At 39.8% G+C, this 19450-nt stretch overlaps 1 protein-coding gene across 4 annotated transcripts in view; it reads left to right on the top strand.

The window, feature by feature from the left end:
* plch1 (phospholipase C, eta 1) overlaps positions 1-19450 on the top strand; it is a 94832-nt gene that overhangs the window by 47122 nt on the left and 28260 nt on the right. For all 4 annotated transcript variants that reach the window (XM_073041074.1, XM_073041071.1, XM_073041073.1 and 1 more), the window contains 4 exons: positions 4158-4265; positions 10882-11043; positions 19020-19103; positions 19329-19417. In XM_073041074.1, the coding sequence (XP_072897175.1) occupies positions 4158-4265; positions 10882-11043; positions 19020-19103; positions 19329-19417 (443 nt within the window). The remainder of the gene's footprint in view (positions 1-4157; positions 4266-10881; positions 11044-19019; positions 19104-19328; positions 19418-19450) is intronic.

Here is a 19450-nt window from a genome sequence, read left to right on the forward strand (position 1 = left end):
CTGACCTGGTTAAAACCCCCAAAATTATAGTGAAGACATCAGGGTGTGCTGTTTCAATCCTATCCTGATGGTGAAAAGAGAATCCTTGACTCTGAATCACTGCGTCCAGTATGGAAGGGGTTAACCAGGATTCTGTGAAGCAGAGGATGCATGCTGCCCTAACATTCTTCTGATAAAATCATCAGTTTTATTTATTAGAGACTGTGTGTTTATAGTCGGTATTGGGAGTCGAAAACCTCTTTTTTTAAAAAAATGCACTTGTAGCCCTGAGCAACAGCCATGTTTCTTATGAAAAGTGTGGACACAATTGGTGTATTTTTGTCAATTTTAAGCAGCGATAGATTGTTCAATTTCATTAAAACATCTTTATTAACTGTACAGAGCTTGGATGCAGTTGTGATTCTCAGCTGTAGCAGACTAATTGAGAATGTTTAATCGTATCCATTGAACTACTCCGCAATGAATTCACCCTGAAGGTGCCTGGAAGTGCACCAGCGTACACAACCAGAAACAAAAATCATAAGTACATTTCGTTAATGACCATTAATGTTAATGCACACCTTCATGGAGCACTATTGCAGGAAAGCAGCATCCATCATCAAAGACCTCCACCAGGCCATACTCTGGTCTCGCTGCTGCCATCAGAAAGAAGGTGAGGGAGCCTTAAGACCTGCACCACCAAGTTCAGGAACAGTTATTACCTCTCAACCATCAGCTCTTGAACCAGAACCTATGTTCCCACAACCTATGGACTCAATGTCAAAGACTCTTCATCTCATGTTCTCAATATATATTGCTTGTTTATCTTTTCTCTTTCTTTTTATATTTGCACAATTTTTTGTCTTTTGTACATTGGTTGTTGTCCATCCTGTTACATGAATGCCCACAAGCAATTGAATCTCAGTGTTGTATATGGTGACATATAAACTTTGATAATAAATTTACTTTGAACATTGAACTTCTATCTAATAACTGATCAATAAGCTTCAAGACCTTGGCCTCAATATATTCTTCTGCAATTCGATCCTTGATTTCCTCACTTGCAGACCCAGTCAGTTTGGATTGGCAACAACATCTCCAGAATCTCCAGCAGCACAGGTGCACCACAAGGCCTGTGTGTTTAGGCCCCTGCTTTACTCATTTTATACTTATGACCGTTTGGAATGCCATTTTAAAATTTGCTGATTGACACCACTGTCAAAGGTGGTGATGAATCAGCCTAAAGGGGGAGACAGAAAATCTGTCTGAGTGGTGCCACAGAACTTCTCACTCAATGTCAGCAAGACCAAGGAGCTGATTATTGACTTCAGGAGGACGAAACCAGAGGTCCATGAACTAGTCCTCATCAGGGGACTAGCGGTGGAAAGGATCAGCAACTTTAAATTCCTTGGCATTATCATTTCAGAGGATCTATCTTGGGTCCAGCATGTAAGTGCCATTATGAAGAAAGCATGGCAGCACCTCTCCTTTCTTAGATGTTTGTGAAAATTCAGCATGTCATCTAAAACTTTGACAAACTTATATGGATGTGTGGAAGGTAGTGTATTGGCTGACCACACTGTGGCCTAGTATGGACACCCTAATGCCCTTGAATGGAAAAGTCTACAAAAAGTAGTGGATACAGCCCAGTCCATCACAGGTAAAGCCCTCTCCACCATGGAGCACATCTACATGAAGCACTATTGCAGGAAAACACCATCTATCATCAAGGAACACCACCATCCATTCAATGCTCTCTTCTCACTGCTGCCACCAGGAAAAAGATACAGGAGCCTCAAGACCCAAGCCACCTGGTTCAGGAACAGTTATTACTCTCAACCAAAACACTGAAACCAGAGGCAATAACTTCACTCAACTTCAGTTGCCCTATCACTGAATTGTTAGCACAACCTATGAACTGACTTTCATGGACTGTTATCTCATGTTCTCAATATTTATAGCTTGCTTATTTATCTATCTATCTATCTATTTATTTATTTATTATGATTTGTTTCATTTTGTATTTACAGTTTGTTACCTTTTGGATTCTGATTGTTTGTCCTGCTTGGGCAGTCTTTCATTGATTTCATTGTGTTTCTTGTATTTACAGTGAATACCTGCAAGGAAAGAAGTATCAGGGTTGTATACCATGACGTATATGTACTCTGATAATAAACTTACTTTGAACTTTGTATGCAAGAGTATCTTCACAATTTAAACTCATCTCAAAGAAGCACACTGGAAAGATGTGGCACATATCAAGCCACAACTTCTTATACAAACAGAAAAAGGAGAAGAAAGACCCAAATGGAGATAAAAATAGAAAAAGCTAGGAAATATACATCATGTCAGGCAGCAGGTATAAAAAGAGAGAAGGTGTTATAAGACCTGATGTCTCCCTTTCCTTTTTGGATCTCTCTATCTTTATCTCTGGAAAATAACTGTCGACTGATACCTTTATAAATCTACCAACTCCCATGTCTATCTTGACTATACCTCTTCTCACCATTTCTCCTGTAAAAATGCCATTGCCTTTTCTCTGTTCCATTTTCTGTGATGTATCTGTTCCCAGGATGAGGCTCAGCAACAATTCCTCTATTTCCTGGTCTTGCATCCTCACCTAAATAGGCCAAGAATTCCTATTGTGCTTACCTACCACCCCGTAAGCCTCTGTATCCAGCACATCACCCACCCACAATTTTCAGTTTCAGAGGGATTCCCTCTGTGATTCCCTTGTCCATTCGTCCTCCCTCCTGGCATTTATCCCTGCAAGCAGGAGAAATGCCACACTTGCCCATTCACCCCCTCCCTTACCTCCATTCAGGGCTCCAAACAGTCCTTCCAGGTGAGGCAACACTTCACCTGCAAATCTGTTGGGATCCAATGCTCCCGATGAGACCCAACATAGATTGGGGGACTGCTTTATAAAGCTCCTTCATTCCATCCACAAAAAGCAGGATTTCCTTGTGGCCAACCATATTAATTTGAATCCCCATTCTTATTCTGACATGTCAGTCCATGCCCCCTCTACTGCTTTGATGTGACACGTTGGAGGAACAACACCTCATATTCTGTTTGGGTAGTCTCCAACCTGATGACATGAACATCAATTTCTTCCCTTTCCCTCTTCTGCAATTCCCCCTTTTACCTCTTCTCTTTTTCTCACCTGCCTAACATTTCCCTCTGGTTTTCCTCTTCCTTTCCTTTCTCCATGGTCCACTCTGCTCTCCTATCAGATTCATTCTTCTTTAGCCCTTTCCCTTTTCCAATTAGCTTCTAACTTCATCCCCCTTCCTCCATCCACCTGGCTTCACCTATCACCATGTTGCTTGTACTCTTCTTCTCTCTCCCCCCACCCCCCACCGCCACCCACACATTCTTATTCTGGCTTTTTCCTCCTTCCTTTCCAGTTCTGTTGAAGGGTCTCAACCTGAAATGTCAACAGTTCATTCATTTCCATAGGTGCTGCCTGACATGCTGAGTTCCTCCAGCATTATGTTTGAGATGCTCCGGATTGCCAGTGTCTGCTAAATCTATTGTTTTTAAAAGTGTTAATGATTCAAATTAAGAATCATTCCCAAGAATAATATTTAGAGATCATTTTTGCAATTTATTTCAAGATGAATAAGGTTGCCACTTTGAATGCAAAGTGAACAGAACTACTTAACTCCAGCCCTTAAGTATATTATAGAATACCCAGGATAAATCTAACTTTAATTATCTGTGTGTTTCTCATACTTATTTATATTGAGAGCATAAGTGTTAGCACCACTTCTCATTGAGATAATAAACAAAATAATCTTGGCTCAACACCACCTGCTCCAAATGATCAATGACCACCCTAAATTTCAGTCTCTTTCAGCCTTGAATATATTAAATTATTTGGCCTCCACTATTTCATGGAATTGAAATTCCAACGATTCACTAATTTCTTATTTCCATCTTAAAAGGTGGTCCCTCTTCTGTAATTACTGAATATATGAATCTGTAACATGCATCAGTGGGCGTACTTTCCAGGCAATATTTTCTTCATATATTAGAAAAAGATTGCAAATATAAACTTGTTTCAAAATGGAAAATGTAATGAGAAAAAAATCAAATTTAATATAATGTAAGTAATTTAAGAAAAGCAATATTTAGATTTAACGATCAATTCATATGTTCATGATCTGTTTCAGGGGAAGAAACTCCCTGCTGACCTCGGCACTGATACAGAAGAAGGCGAGGTGTCTGATGAAGATAGTGCTGATGAAATTGAAGAAGAATGCAAATTAAAGCAATTCAATGTAACAGTTCATCCAAACATTTTGAAGTTAAATTTAATGTTCATTTAGCAATGGTATTTAAACCTGTTAAACAAAACACAGCATTGTATATGCAGAATCCAGTTATTACTCCAGTGAAACAACACTGTCCCACACAATGCAGAAAGGTGGATTGTTGAAAATAGTGAAACCAACTAAATTGCAACCTTGTTTGGTGGTGTGAATCTCATTTGATGTTATCATGAAATTCATATGCAAAGTTGTTCCATTAGGCAGTCACAGCATGGATTCAGGAAGCAGACATTCCATTTGATACACTTCCTGCAGTTCTTTGAGGATATATGAGTACAGTGGATTGAGGGGATGCTGTATACCTTGATTTTCAGAAGGTGCTCAGTAAGGTGCTGCATAGAAGACTTACTCATTAAGAAGATTTGATTAACCAGCAGAAGGCAGTGAGTTGGGATAAACATGTGTTTCTCTAGTCGGCAATCAGTAGTGAATGGATGGCCACAGGGGTTGGTGTTGGGCAAGCAACTATTGAGTTGCCTGGGACTATACTCACTGAAATTCGGAAGAATGAGAAAGGATCTTGTATAAGTACATAATTATGAAAGGGATAGATAAGAGAGGCAAGAAGGTTAGTTCCACTGGTAGTTGTGGCTAAAACAAAGGGGCATAGCCTCAAGATTTTTGGGGATTAGATTTAGGATGGAGACAAAGAGAAACTGCTTTTCCCAGAGAGTAGTGAATCTGTACAGTTCTCTTCCCGGGCATAGGCTACCTTATTAAATATACTCAGACATAGTTAGATAGATTTTTGCAGGGTAGAGGAAATTATAGGGAAAAAGGGGTACCCAGCTGATTTCTAAGCCATATCAGGGATTCAGATTTCTGGATCATTGGGACCTCTTTTGGGGCAGGTATGGGTTTCACTTGAATCCAAAAGGGGACCAAAATCCTTGTGGGCAGATTTGCTCGAGCTGTTGGGCGTGTTTAAACTAATATGGCAGGGGGATGGGAACCAACATGATAGAGCTGAGGATAAGCCTGTAGGTTTACAAGTAGATGGTGGGTGTAAAATGAGCGGAAGGAAGGACAAGCCAGAGTTTGGGTATAAATGCAGATAGTGCAAAGAGTTAAATTGTACCACAGAGGCAAAACACAAAAGGGTGAAGAATGCAGGACTGAAGGTGCCGTTCTTAAATATATGCATTATTCGGAATAAGGTGGATGAACTCATGGTACAATTAGAGATTGGTCAGTATGACGTTGTGGGCATCACTGAGTCATGGCTGAAAGAAGGTCATAGTTGGGAGCTTAATATCAAAGGATATAATTTGTATCGAAAGGACAGGAAGGAAGGCATAGGCGGTGCTGTGGCTCTGTTGGTAACAAATGGAATTGCATCTTTAGAAAGAGGTGACATAAGGTCAGAAAATGTTGAATTTTGTGAGTGGAGTTAAAAAACTACAAATTTACAAAACTATTATGGGAATCGTATATAGGCCTCCAAGATGTGGCGTTGAGATTTCAAAGGGAGCTGGGAAGAGCATATGTTACGTATCCCGTAACTGGGTTAACAGACAAGCAGAAATGGAAGGATACGTTGGAGTCTGGTGGTACTGTAACTAAAGGTGTTTATTAGTAAACTAAGCAATACAGTATTAATAATGCAAATATGCATATAAAACAGGTTAGCAATAATAAAAACAGAAGTGTAGGAATAATAATCAACAGTAATAAACAAGCTCTATCAACGTCTAGGGGTAAATGAATTGTCATAAGAGAATATAGAGTTCAGTTCAGTTCGTGCTGAGGTAGTTGGTTGTTGTGTTGCAATTGTTGGAGAGAGAGAGAGAGAGCGAGCAAGAGGTTGAGCAGCTGCAGCCAGCAAACCTGTTGGTTTCTTGTTCCATTGCACCATTGTGGTCATTCAGTTATGACCCCTCTGTTCTCGGCTAGACCGTTCTTCCGTGGTGGACTTGTCACTCTGGCATGAGTGGACACACACACAAGCCCCCACTGGCCCTGCCGTCACACTGTGAGCTTTATGACCGACCTCCTGATTTGGTCCTCTGAGCCCCCACTGTCCTGTGGGTGCACAACACTCTTTCAGTGTCCATTGGTGTGCCTGAGGGGTGTCTCCCCAGACCTGTCTTTTATCCCCATGGACGGGGTATCAGCCATCCATCAACTCCACATGTCTATGTCCATCAAACTAGGCCACTCCTGCTGTCTCCTCAGGAATGTTAACGAGCAAAGAAACGTCCTTGCAGCGAAAGGTAAATAATCAGTGAAGAGCCAAAATACATAAATCAACTGTCTCTCTCTCTCTTATCCGTAGCAGATGCCTCTACCTCTATTCTTCATCTCTCTCTCTCTCTCTCTCATTAGCAGCATAGTTACCTCTGGACCCCATTTCCATCAGGTCTGTCCTGCACTCATAACACATGTAATCTCACAATTGTAATTGACAACTTCGATATGCAAGCGGGATTGGGAAAATTAGTTTGCTGTCAGATTGCAAGAGAGGAAACTTGTTGAATGCCTCTGGTATGGGTTTTTAGAGCAGCTTGTGCTTGAGCCTACTCAGGGAAAGGCTCTCTTAGATTAGGTGTTGTGTAATCAGATTTTATTAATGAGCTTAAGGTAAAGGAACCCTAAGGAGACAGTGATGATAATATGATTAAACTCATACCGCAATTTGAGAGGGAGAAGCATAAGTCACATATATCAGTATCACAATGGAATAAAGGGAATTACAAAGGTTTGAGAGAGTAGCTTTCCCAAGTAGATTGGAGGGGGGTACTGGTGGGGATGATGGCGGAGTAGAGGGACCTGAATTTTCTGGGAATAGTACAAGGTGCAGAATACATATGTCCCATAGAAGAAGTTGTTCTCAAATGGCAGGGGTAGACAACCATGGTTGACAAAGGAAGTTAAGGACTGCACAAGAGCCAAGGAGAGGGCATATAGTGAAGCAAAAGTGAGTGGAAAGTTGGGTAAGTGGGATGTTTTTAAAATCCAACAAAAGACAACTAGAAAGCCATAAGAAGGGAAAAGATAAAATATGAGGGCAAACTAGCCAATAAAATCAAGTAGCGTACTAAAAGTTTTTTCAGTTATATAAAAAGTAAAAGGGAAGTGAGAGTTGACATTGGACCACTGGAAAATGATGCTGGTGAGGTAGTAATGGGAGACAAAGAAATGGCAGATGAACCGAATAAGTACCTTGCATCAGTTTTCACTGTGGAAGACACTAGCAGTGTGCTAGAAGTCTGTGTGTGTCAGGCACAGGAGTGAGTGTCATTGCCATTACAAATGAAAAAGTACTAGGCAAACTGAAAATCTTAAGGTTGGTAAGTCACCTGGACCAGATGGACTACTTCCCAGAGTTCTGAAACAGGTTGCTGAAGAAACAGCAGATGCATTGTTATGATCGTTCAAGAATCACTTGATTCTGGCATGGTCCTGGAGGACTGGAGAACTGCAAATGTCACTCCACTCTTTCAGAAGGGAGGAAGGCAAAAGAAAGGAAATTATAGGCCAAATCTCAGTGGATAGGAAAGTATGGAGGCTATTATTAAGGATGAGGTTTTCTTTGGTACTTGGAGACTAATGAAAAATAAGTCAAAGACAGCATGGTTTCTGTAAATGGAAACCTTGCCTGTCAAATCTGTTGAAGTTCTTCGAGGAAGTAACAAGCAGGGTGGACAAAGATAGTGGATGCCATTTACTTGGATTATCAGAGGGCATTTGATAAGGTGCCACACATGAGGCTGCTTAACAAGATGAAATCCCATGGCATTACTTTAAAGATACTGGCGTGTAAAGAGGAATGGCTGACAGGCAGGAGGCAGCAAGTGGGAATAAGGGCAGTCTTTTCTAGTTGGCTGCCAGAGAGGAGTGGTGTTCCTCAGAAGCTAGTATTGTGTTCGCTACTTTTCACATTGTTTGCCAGTTATTAATATAATAGAATTGATGGCTTTGTGGCAAAGTTTGCAGATGATACAAAGATAGGTGGAGGGGTAGGTAGTACTGAGGAAGCAATGTGATTGCAGAAGGACGTAGATAAATTGGAAGAATGGGCTTAATGCATTTAGGTAAAAGGAACAAAAATGCAGACTATTTGGGGTGAAAATTTGAACTTTAGAGGTGCAAAGAGACTTGGGGGTCCTCATGCAAGACTCCCAGCAGGTTAATTTACAGGTTGAGTCTGTGGTAAAGAAGGCAAATGCAATGTTGACATACATTTCAATGGGAATGGAATATAAAAACAAGGAGATAATGCTGAGGCTTTATAAGACACTAGTCAGGTCACACTTGGAGTATTGTCAACAGTTTTGGGCCCCATGTCTCAGAAAGGATGTGTCGTCATTGGAGAGAGTCCAGAGTAGGTTCACTGGAATTTAGAAGAATGCAACGGTATCTCATTGAAACCTACTGAATGTTGAGGGGATGAGATAAAGTGGATGTGAGAGGATGTTTCTTCTGGTGGTGGTATCCAGAGATAGAGGGCACAGCCTCAAAACTGAGGGGCAACCCTTTAGAAAAGAAGTAAGGAGGATTTTTTTTTATAGCCAGAGAGTGGTGAATCTGTGGAATGCTCTGCCACAGACCGTCATGGAGACTAAGACCATGGGTATATTTAAAGTGAAAACTGATAGTTTCCTGATTGATCAGGGCATCAAAGATTATGGTGAGACGGCAGTTAGATGGGGTCGAGTGGGATCTGGGGCCAGCTATGATGGAATGGCGGAGCAGCTTTGATGAGCTGAATGGCCTAATTCTGCTCCTATGTCTTATTATTGAATGGAGGAGCAGGCTTGATGGCCAGGTGGCCTATTATGGTCTTACACTGCTAATTTATATAATCTAATACGCTTATTAATCACTTCCTTTTACTATCACATTTTTCTTTTGTGCAATCTGAACTTCAAATATTTTTGATTGCCTTGGTTAATTCAGCCATGAGAGCTTTCTATTTCAAATATATTTACCTCTACTTTTTATCCTCAGATTTGTAACCTTGTATTTTGAAGCAATTTTTGCAAGGCAGTGCATCAATATTCTGAAAGCATTTAACTGTGATATTGGAATAATTTAGTTTTGTGTCTAATGTGTACTAAAAGCTGAATGAAGTTTAGGCAAATCAAATTAAGGTGTGATTACATTTGACAAATTAGTTTAAAGTGCATAATATATTCTTAGAAAAAATATTCCTTTAATTTACTTAAGACTTTCATAGATAGAAACTATACCCCATGCTACTCCACATTACTGTATTACTTACATCACTCCATAATTCCTGGAACACCACTAACTCAATATTATATCATTCTCAATAAATTGCTCAAAGTGCACATTGGATAAAACGTTAAATAAAGTGATTCCAGTCTTTTCATTCCAATCAACAGACTACATAATAGAGCTAAAGCAAATGAAGCCTGGCATAAGTAGTCAAATATGGTATCAAACGTAGATTCCAAATATAGAGCTGAAGGATTCTCTTGGATCTGATTCTCTTTTCTGACCATGTAATACAGAGTGTTAAAGGCGATCTAGTTAGAACATAGAACAGACATACTTTATTGATCCCGAGGGAAATTTGGTTTTGTTACAGTCGCACCAACCAAGAATAGTGTAGAAATATAGCAATATAAAACCATAAATAACCATACAGTACAGCACAGGAACAGCTCTTTGACACAGGATTTTGTGCTGAACCAAGTAAATTAGTAGTCAAATGGCAACTAAACTAATCTTACACGTCAAATGTGGACTTGGCCAAAAACAGCTGTCCCCAATTAATTTTCCCTAGTTTTGCTAATGCTCTTGTAATTTACCCTGCTCCAATTCCAATGCAATTTATCCTGTCGAGCACGCTCTCAACACAGTCTCATTCTTTTGCATTTCCTTCACATTGCATTAAGTGTATTATCAACCACTGATTCTGCTTTAACCATTCTCTGTTATGGTTAAAATGTTAAGATTTAGTATGTACAGTGGACAAAACGCAGGTCAATGTACTTTAAAGAGAGATACAACATTTGAGTGATGAGGTTTGCTCTGGCAATTAGGTTATCCTTAAGATATTTACTGGTATCATTACTACTTTGTTACCCATATCACTTAAAATAGCATGCATTTAAATTGTTTCAAGCACTTGATAGAAAGAATATTAAATAAATCAAAATAATTTCTCTCTGTTTTCTGTTCAGTAGTATCCTTCATCTGTGGGGATATTAATACAGTAATTGAAGCAACGTCTCTCAAACCTTAAGTTACAGTGATTAATTGTGCATTTACTTTTGCTACAAACTGTAACAACTTTCTCATTAAGAGCTCCTTTGAAGTATTAGCCAGCTAGAATTATTAATACTGGAGCTCAATCTGAACATTTAAGTAATGTAATATTTTTTGTTGTGAGTTCTTGACACTAAAAGGCCAATTTCATTTAAAAAAATGCAGAAAGAGATCAAGAAGAATCAAGATAAATTTGATTGGATTTAATTGTATGCCTTCCTGGTTTCAAGAGAGCTAGAATTGTTATTTCAGTTATTAAATTTCTTATTTCAACAGCTGCTTTGGAACACCACTAACTCAATATTATATTCAAATGTACCCTATACAGGGCAGTGCTGCAAACCACCATCAAGTGGAATGTCTAATCAGAAAGAAACTGGATTTGTTACTGAATGAGTCTCAACTCCAAGATAAGGAAAATCCGGATCAGCCTACAGTCTGTGCACTCCTGAGGGCGACACACAAAGGTCTAAATGACAACCTACAACAGGTAACATTTACATAATTGGGCATAATTAAAACACATTTTATTCAATAAAAGTTAGTTTCTTGTTTCTCCAAATTCTTACATGCTACAAGTAGTCTGAAATAATATTTGTTTACAGCTTTAAGCAATCTATTATAAACAACAAAAAATTCTGAGGAAGCAACACTTTGGAAAAAATTTGTTGTTTAGTATAATTGAAGATCGCCTTTTTCACAATATAATGATAGTTATAAACTTTTGATAGCAGTTGATGAGTTTGACTAAAACCACATTCAACTAGATAAGAGATGCAAACTCTAATTAAAACAATTTTGCTTTATCCCGGACCTGTGGAAACTGTGAATATCACTCGTTATCGAGAAATTTTGCTTGCTGCATTTGAATTTTGCTCGAGCTGTTATATCACTCTGCAGCTCAATAAGACATTCTTGCAATGTCCTGTCAACATTATTCACATTCACCCCAGATAGATCCACCACCCAGCCTGGAATATGCATCTCCAGCAGGTCTCTATACCAAAACTCCCTATCAGTGTGCACTTGTTTCAACTAATGAAGATGTATAATCATATTATCATCTTGCAATTCTATTTTAAGGGTGGCCAAAGAAGGAAATTGCATTACTCCTGACATCCAAATCTGCTGCTGAAAAGTTTGAGTTTTCCAAAGAAAGTAATAATGGCCTCCTTGCATGATATGCAATTGCAGTTTTTTCCTTGTAAGAGTTTTTCAAATATATCTAACAAGTAAAATGTGTCAGTGACAATTTGTTCTACAAACTGCTTATTTTCCTATTGATTTCATTCAGGGTTCAAAGTAAATTACATATTAATTTCTTTTTTTATTTATATGTTTTAGTCACATTTCATTAAAACAGTAAACTTATCATGGCCCATTCAGAAACCCCTCTGGCCCCCAGTTTCTTGTTATTTTTTACTCGTGGCCATTATGAAACCGGACATTGTTAACAAATTATGTACGTAACCCCCTCACCATGGCTCATAATAAACTAAGCTAGTTTGCTGCCTCTGGCTAACAGCCATGTGACACAGCATTGCATGGGTAACAGTGAGACGGCCATCTCCAATAAGCAACGCACGTCTAGGGTTGGTATGATTCAAGTGCAACCAAACAGGAAAGTTGGAATATTCTGTTGAGGGAATGGAAATTATGGTGAATGCTGTATAAATACTGTCTCATGCAAAGTTATCGTTAGCTGAGAAATAACGGAACTAATACTGGAATAAACTTAAAGTGGAAGTGTATTTACAGTTATTTCGACTTTAATCACAGTTAACAGAAAAGGGGCCCTTTACAGTTAGACCTGTCTAAATGTGCACACAAATGTTGGAGCTCATTGCTGGATAGTTGGGTGCTTTGCTTTAATCACTCACGGTGCTGAGCCCATGTTCTGCATGAAAGGTACCAACCACAGTTTGAACTTACCTCGAAGACTGTTACGAATGAACTGGCTAACTCAGAAGTATTGGCACTTCCTCCTTGGAACCATTCATCTGCACTAAGCATTTCTTACAACGGTGTCTCTCCGGGCTGGGTTCTGCAAGCATCTTCCCTTGTGCTCCTCTCTGTACCTCCTCCTCCTTCCAACACCTGCTGAAAAAATGACTTAAAATCAACCCACTTTCTCCTAGATGCCACCAATCTCTCTTGAATGTTCTGTGGCATCCCACTGGACAGAATGTTATCAACAACCCTGATTAGCTAACACGACATTCCCAAGTTGATCAAATGACTCCTTATCTTAGGAGAAACCAAATACTGTTCTGTAAAGCTTAATTAACAAAACATACTGTGTTTTACAAAAAAGCTGCAGAAAATAAAATATCTAACAGCATGACAGAAGGAATACAGTAAAACATGTTCTAAACCAGGCATACATGTACTTTATAAAACTATATTGCTTATTCTAGTAAAACCCTGGAGACAGTGCACTTTGACAGGTTACCACTTCAGCACTTTTTTCAGAGTTTCTTGCTGCACTGTTGCATCACATCTCCAACAAACTTCCTGTGAGGGTGAAGTTGCTCAACCTATCCCAACTGGACTCCAAGACCAAAGTTACCTAAATGTCAGAAGTCGGGCTGCATTATGTAGATGACACTTGCAATTGTGCATACTGGGATGTTATCATTAAAGCTCTCAATGAGATAAGTATTGCACTCAACATCTGCAAAGTAAATATCCTGTAACAGCATGGTCCAGAGTGGAATCAAATCAGCCTCATTACTGAGGGACTGCCTAAAGAAAGAAACTCAAAATCAGTATTCTGCTGAGTCTTGTGGATACTGTACACGAAAATTATTGTTCTGTAATTCCTTGCAAATATTTCTCAAACTATGGGTTAATGTATTGCATTGCCCTGGAAACAGGTGAAGAGATCAATGTATTATACAGTGTTTGTTCAATTCATTGTGGGCCGCCTACCTGCTTGCTGTGATATCCACCGGTGCAAACCATGCCATTGTTGGTTAGTACTTCCGAGGGGAAGCCAAGTGTAGGGAGTTGCATAACTTCCAGAGCGGTGCCTTCCGGGACTTTTTGGTGACATTCAGTCATCATGACTTACTAAGCAATTGGCAAAGGCCAATAAAATAAAATTAGGTGTGAGTGGACCAGTGTTAGAGTGGAAGATCTGAGACTTTAGCTCAAGGCTTAGGAGAGTAGAGGCCAAGGCTGAAGATAGTAAGTTTCTTTCCATCTTTCTCTATTTGTGTATAGCTATCACAGTGAGAATGAGCCTTGAGTCAGAAATGTGCTCTTCATGCCAAATGTGGGTGTTCTGGGAGAGCTCCAGTGTCTAATAACTACATCTACATGAAGTGCAGGTCTGACAAACCATGTTGGGAAACTGGAGCTGCAGCCGGATGATCTTCAGCTTGTACAGGAGAATGAAGAGATGATAGATATTTGCTGCAGGGAAGATGTCACCACTAAGCTGCAGGAAGTAGGTTGCTGGCTGACTGTCAGGAGAGGGAAAGGAACTAGGCAGACAGTGCAGGGTACCCTTCTGGCCATTCCCCTCAAAAATAATTATACCACTTTAGATACAGTTGGGATGGGACCTAGCAGGGTAAAGCCACAAAAACTAGGTCTCTGGCTTGGAGTCTGGCTCTGTGGCTCAGAAGGGAAGGGAGGAAGGAGAGGAGCACAGTGGTGATGGGGGATTCAATAATTAAGGAGCAGACAGGAGATTCTGTAGATGTGAAAAAGCCACCTGGATGCTATGTTGCCTCTTAGTTGCTAGGGTCGGAGACATCTCAGATCACATCCATAGCATTCCAAAGGGGGAGTGTGAGCAGCCAGAAGTTACGGTACATATGGTACCAACAACATAGGTAGGAAAAGGAATGAGGTCCTTCAGAGAGAATAAAGGGAGAGAGAAAGCTGAAAAGCAGGACCTCAGATGTTATAATCTCTGGATTGCTGCCTGTGCCACATGCCAGTAAAGGTAAAAATAGGATGGTTTGGTAGACAAATGTTTGGCTGAAGAATTGGTACAGGGATAGGGTTTCAGATCTCTGGATCATTGGAATTGCTTCTGGGGAAGCTTGAGCTATACAAATGGGATAAGTTACACCTGAACTTGAGGGGGACTGATGCCCTTGCAGGCAGGTTTACTGGAACTGTTGGCAGGAGGATGAGAGCCAAAATGATAGACCAGAGGATGGAGCAGTTGGTGTAAAGGTAGATTTCTGGATCATTGCGATCTCTTCTGGGGAAGGTATGACTTGTGTCAAAAGGATGGGTTGCATCTGAATTTAAGAGGGACCAATATCCTTACAGGTAGATTTGCAGGAGCTTTTGGGGAGGGTTTAAACTAGTTTAACAGAGGTATGACAACAAGAGCGATAGGTCAGAGATCGCAGCAGTTGGTGTTCAGGTAGATGCAACCTGCAGAGATTTTGAGAAAAGTAGGGGGTTGATAGGGCAATATTGCAGTCAGTGTGAAGGACTGAAGTGTGCTTGTCTTAACACAAGGTGTATCAGGAACAAGGCTAATGAAGTTAGCCTGAGTCAGTACATGTAACTACAATGTTATGGCCATTATGGAGACTTGGCTGTCAAATGGCAGGAATAGCTGCTGGATTCTCTGGGGTTTACATGTTTCAAAAGGAACAAGGAGGGAGGTAAAGGTGCTGAGGGAGTGGCATTATTAAACAGGCTCAGGATCACAGTGCAGATTGGAAGGATTCCTGACTCAATGTGTAGACAGATAGACTAGAGGAGAGGCCATATTGGATTTAATGTGAATTAATGAGCCAGGTCAGGTGTCAGAGCATTTCGGAGACAGTAATATCAACTTCCTGATCTTGGACAGGGATAGAAGCAGATGGTACAGGAAAGAGGTAGGGAAAGGATGTTAGGGTGATATGTGGAACACTTAATCAAGAGGAAGAAAGGAACTTTTTAAGGTTTAGGAAGCAAAGATTAGACAGGGCTCCAGAGAGTTACAGGGTTGCCATGAAAGAGCTGAAGGATGGACTTAGGAGAACAAGAAGGGGGCATGAGAAGGCCATGGCAAGTAGGATTGAGGAAAACCCTATGAGGAACAGGAAGATAGCCAGAGTTGAGGGTAAGATCAATCAGGGATGGTAAAGGAAATGTGCATGGAGTCTTAGGAGGTAGGGGAGGTCCTCAATTTGCTTCAGTATTCACCAGCGAGAGGAATGTTGACAATTGTGAGAACAGTGTAAAACAAGCAGATATGTTTGAACGTGTTGATGTTTAGAAAGTGGATGTGCTAAAACTTTTGAAATCCATTAAGACAGATAAATCCCCTGGGCCAGATGGGATATACAACACGTGACTATAGGAAACGAGAAGAAATTGCTTCACCTTTGGCGTTGATTTTTGCATCCTCACTGGCCAAAGGAGACTGGAGGTTAACTAATTTTATCCCTTTCTTCAAGAAATAGAGTATGGAAGACCATGGGAATTATTGAGTCTTACTTCAATGATGGGCAAATGATCGGAGACAATGCTTAGAGACATGATTTATGAGTATTTGGAGAAGCCATCCGATTAGGCATATTCAGCATGCTTTGTGAGGGGCAGGACATGTCTCAGGAGCCTGACTGAATTCTTTGAGGATGTAATAAGTGGAGTGATAGATGTGGCGTATATGGATTTTAGTAACACGTTTGATAAGGTTCCCGTAGTAGGCTTATTCAGAAAGTCAGGAGGCATGTAATCCAGGGCAACTTGGATACAGAATTGTCTTGCCCACAGAATGCAGAGAGTGGTAATAGATGAGAATATTCTACCTGGAGCTGGTGACCAGTGGTGTTCCACAGGGATCTGTTCCGGGTCTCCTGCTCTTTGTGATGTCCTGGATGAGGAAGTGGAAGGGTGGGTTAGTAAGTTTGCAGATGACACAAAGGTTAGTGGAGTTGTGGATGGTATGGAGGACTGTTATAGATTGCAATGGGATAGTGACAGGATGAAGAAGTGGCAGGTAGAGTTCAGCTCAGAAAAGTATGAAGAGATTCATTTTAGAAGGTCCAGTTTGAAGGCAGAACACAGGATTAATGGCAGGATTCTTAGTTAAGTATAATAGAGGAAGAGGGATTTAGGGGTCCATGTCCCTCAAAGTTGGCACGCAGGTTGTTAGGTTGTTTAAGAAGGCGTATGGTATGTTGGTCTTTATTAGTTGAGGGATTGAGTTCAAGAGCTGCAAAGTAATGTTATAGTTCTATAAAACCATAGTAAGACCATACTTGGAAAACTGTGTTTAGTTCTGTTTACTTCATTATAGGAAAGATGTGGAAGCTTTAGAAAGAATGTAAAGAAGATATACATAAAAGATATTTGGACTAGAGGGTATGTCTTAGGTTGAGTGAGCTGGAGCTTTTCTCTTCGAAGTTCAAAGTAAATTTTTTATCAGAGTACATATACAACCCTGAGATTAATTTTCTTGCAGGAATTCATAGTAAATACAAGAAATACAATAGAATCAATGAAAGACTACCCTCAGAGGTGCAAAGGGACTTGGGAGTCCTTGTGCAGGATTCTCTATAGGTTAACTTTTCAGGTTTAGTTGGTGGTAAGGAAGGCAAAAGCAATGTTAGCATTTATTTTGAGAGGACTAGAATATAAAAGCAAGGATGTAATTCTGAAGCTTTATAAGGCATTAGTCAGAATGCACTTGGAGAATTGTGAGTAGTTTTGGCCTCTTTATCTAAGAAAAGATGCGAAGACTTTTGGAGGGTCCAGAGGAAGTTCACGAGATTTATTCCAGGAATGAAAGCAGTGTTTGATGGCTCTGGGCCTATACTTGCTGGAGTTTTAAGAATGAAGGGGATCTCACTGAAACCTATCGAATATTGAAAGATGGCACCTGCGTACAACGCTTCTTCAATTGACATCTTCTGGATGAATCATGAAACCATATACTGTGTTTCACTTCTTTTATGTGGTTTACGTTTGTTTTTAATCCTGAGTGTTATTCTGGACTGCTGGAGCCTGTGATTTGCAGTTTGGTGATCGTTTGGGTGTATCAGCACGCTGCAGTCTCTGAGGAGATTCTAGGAGGCAGAGGCAGCATCTGGGAACTTTGTGGCGAGAAGGCTGCAAGCCAATGTTCGACTCCATTTCACTGATTAAATCTTAAAGCTTACATTATTTGCCAATTATAGCGACGAGAGAATTTGAAACATCCGTTGCCTGCCTTTTTATTGCTGGTGAGATTGCCCTGCTATGGAGAGGGGAGGCTGCCTTTTTATTGCTGGTGAAATCGCTCTGCTTTGGAGAGGAAGAATGTCGCCCGGGTTTTCTGCGGTTTGGATGTGGACTTGAACTGTGATTTCTTTTCAGTCTCATGTTTGTTTTGTATTCTGTGCTTCTCGCCTGATCTTTCTCATTTTTTGTGTGCAGGGAGGTGGGATTTGGGGGTTGATGATCGTGCTGCCTCTCTTTCTTGGTTTCATGGCTATCTGGAGAAGTATTATTTCAAAGCTTGTATACTTTGATAATAAATGAACCTTTGACTATTTACGAAGTTATTCCATATTATTTTTGAATGCCTTTGAAATTTTAGTGTCACATTGATCCATAGTTACTGACCAAAAAATGTCATGCATAATTATAATTCTACACAGTTTTAAATTGAAATGGATTTTACAGTGTTGTTGTTTTACAATGAGGTCAGTACTTCAGTTTTTGCCTTATTCTTACTGTGCACCCTGTGAAATTATTGTTAAAGCTTTAGCTTTTTCTTTTCGGTGTGCTGTTTGTCAGAATTTTAATGTCATTTACTATTTAGTTATTTTGAGGACCGAGCTGTGATGTCAAGATTTGCACCAAAGTGATACCTGAGAGTAAACAATATCAAACAAGAGTTCCATAGCACAAAGTCTACTAGATCTTTGTCAATAGTTTTATTCTTAAGCAGTAGGGAACATCACTGCCTTTACTGTGACTGCAAAATCCAGCCATTTTATTCTATCTAATCAGACTGGACATAACACCAGGTCTGAGAGGGCAAGAGGGCACTCAGAGTATTTTCAAATTTAATTTTTCATAATTTCTTGTATTTCTTTCTTTCATCAATGCTTCTCATAACATATTTCCTGGGCAAAAATAATTATGAGCAACGATAATTTTGATCAGTGATGCATAGAAATATGCCTGAGTGGTTTGCCGACTGATTCCAGGACTCATATTAGAAAAATCAGAAAAATGTGATGACAAACCCATTTTCTAACGATTCAAGACAGACTTCTGTTGTAAAGAGTGAGAGTGCAGCATTAGTTAATCAATTCTAAGACAGCCAAACCTGAAGTAAAAAAATAGTTTCTCCTTTTTATTTAGCAATTGAATGACTATGACCCAGGGTAACCATGTACCCTGCACAACACTGTGCCATTAAAGTTAAACTGTTTTGCAGTATCATGTGACACACATATATTTATTTCATAGTGTAAATTTGGCTGCTTTAAATTTTCTTTTCTACCCTTCTAGAAATCACATCCTAAAGAAAATATGAAAGAAAGTGGGAAGAAATTTCACAGCAGTTCATTTATCAGCACCTTTTCTAAACAGAAGGTAGGATATTGTTGATTTTATTCAATAGAACGAATATGATAGAGCTATTATTTAAAACATTATTGAAGCAATTAAAATATATAACTTAAACTTATGCAATAGACTACTATGGTCACTTAAACAAAAGTATTAAATCTAGCAACCATACAACTAAAAACAAGTACAGTCAAAGTATTTGCATTTTCATTGAAGTGTTAATTGTGATTGTCTCTTTTACTGGATCAGAAAAGTACAAAATCCAAGGCAAAACTGTACAGTCCAAATGACGAGGATCAGCAGAATTTTCCTGGTAAAGAAGCTGGGCCAGGTTGCAGGTTAGTTAGCAGCCCTGCATTTCCCCCCCCAAG

Source organism: Hemitrygon akajei, chromosome 3, assembly GCF_048418815.1.
Source record: "Hemitrygon akajei chromosome 3, sHemAka1.3, whole genome shotgun sequence".
NCBI lineage: Eukaryota > Metazoa > Chordata > Chondrichthyes > Myliobatiformes > Dasyatidae > Hemitrygon > Hemitrygon akajei.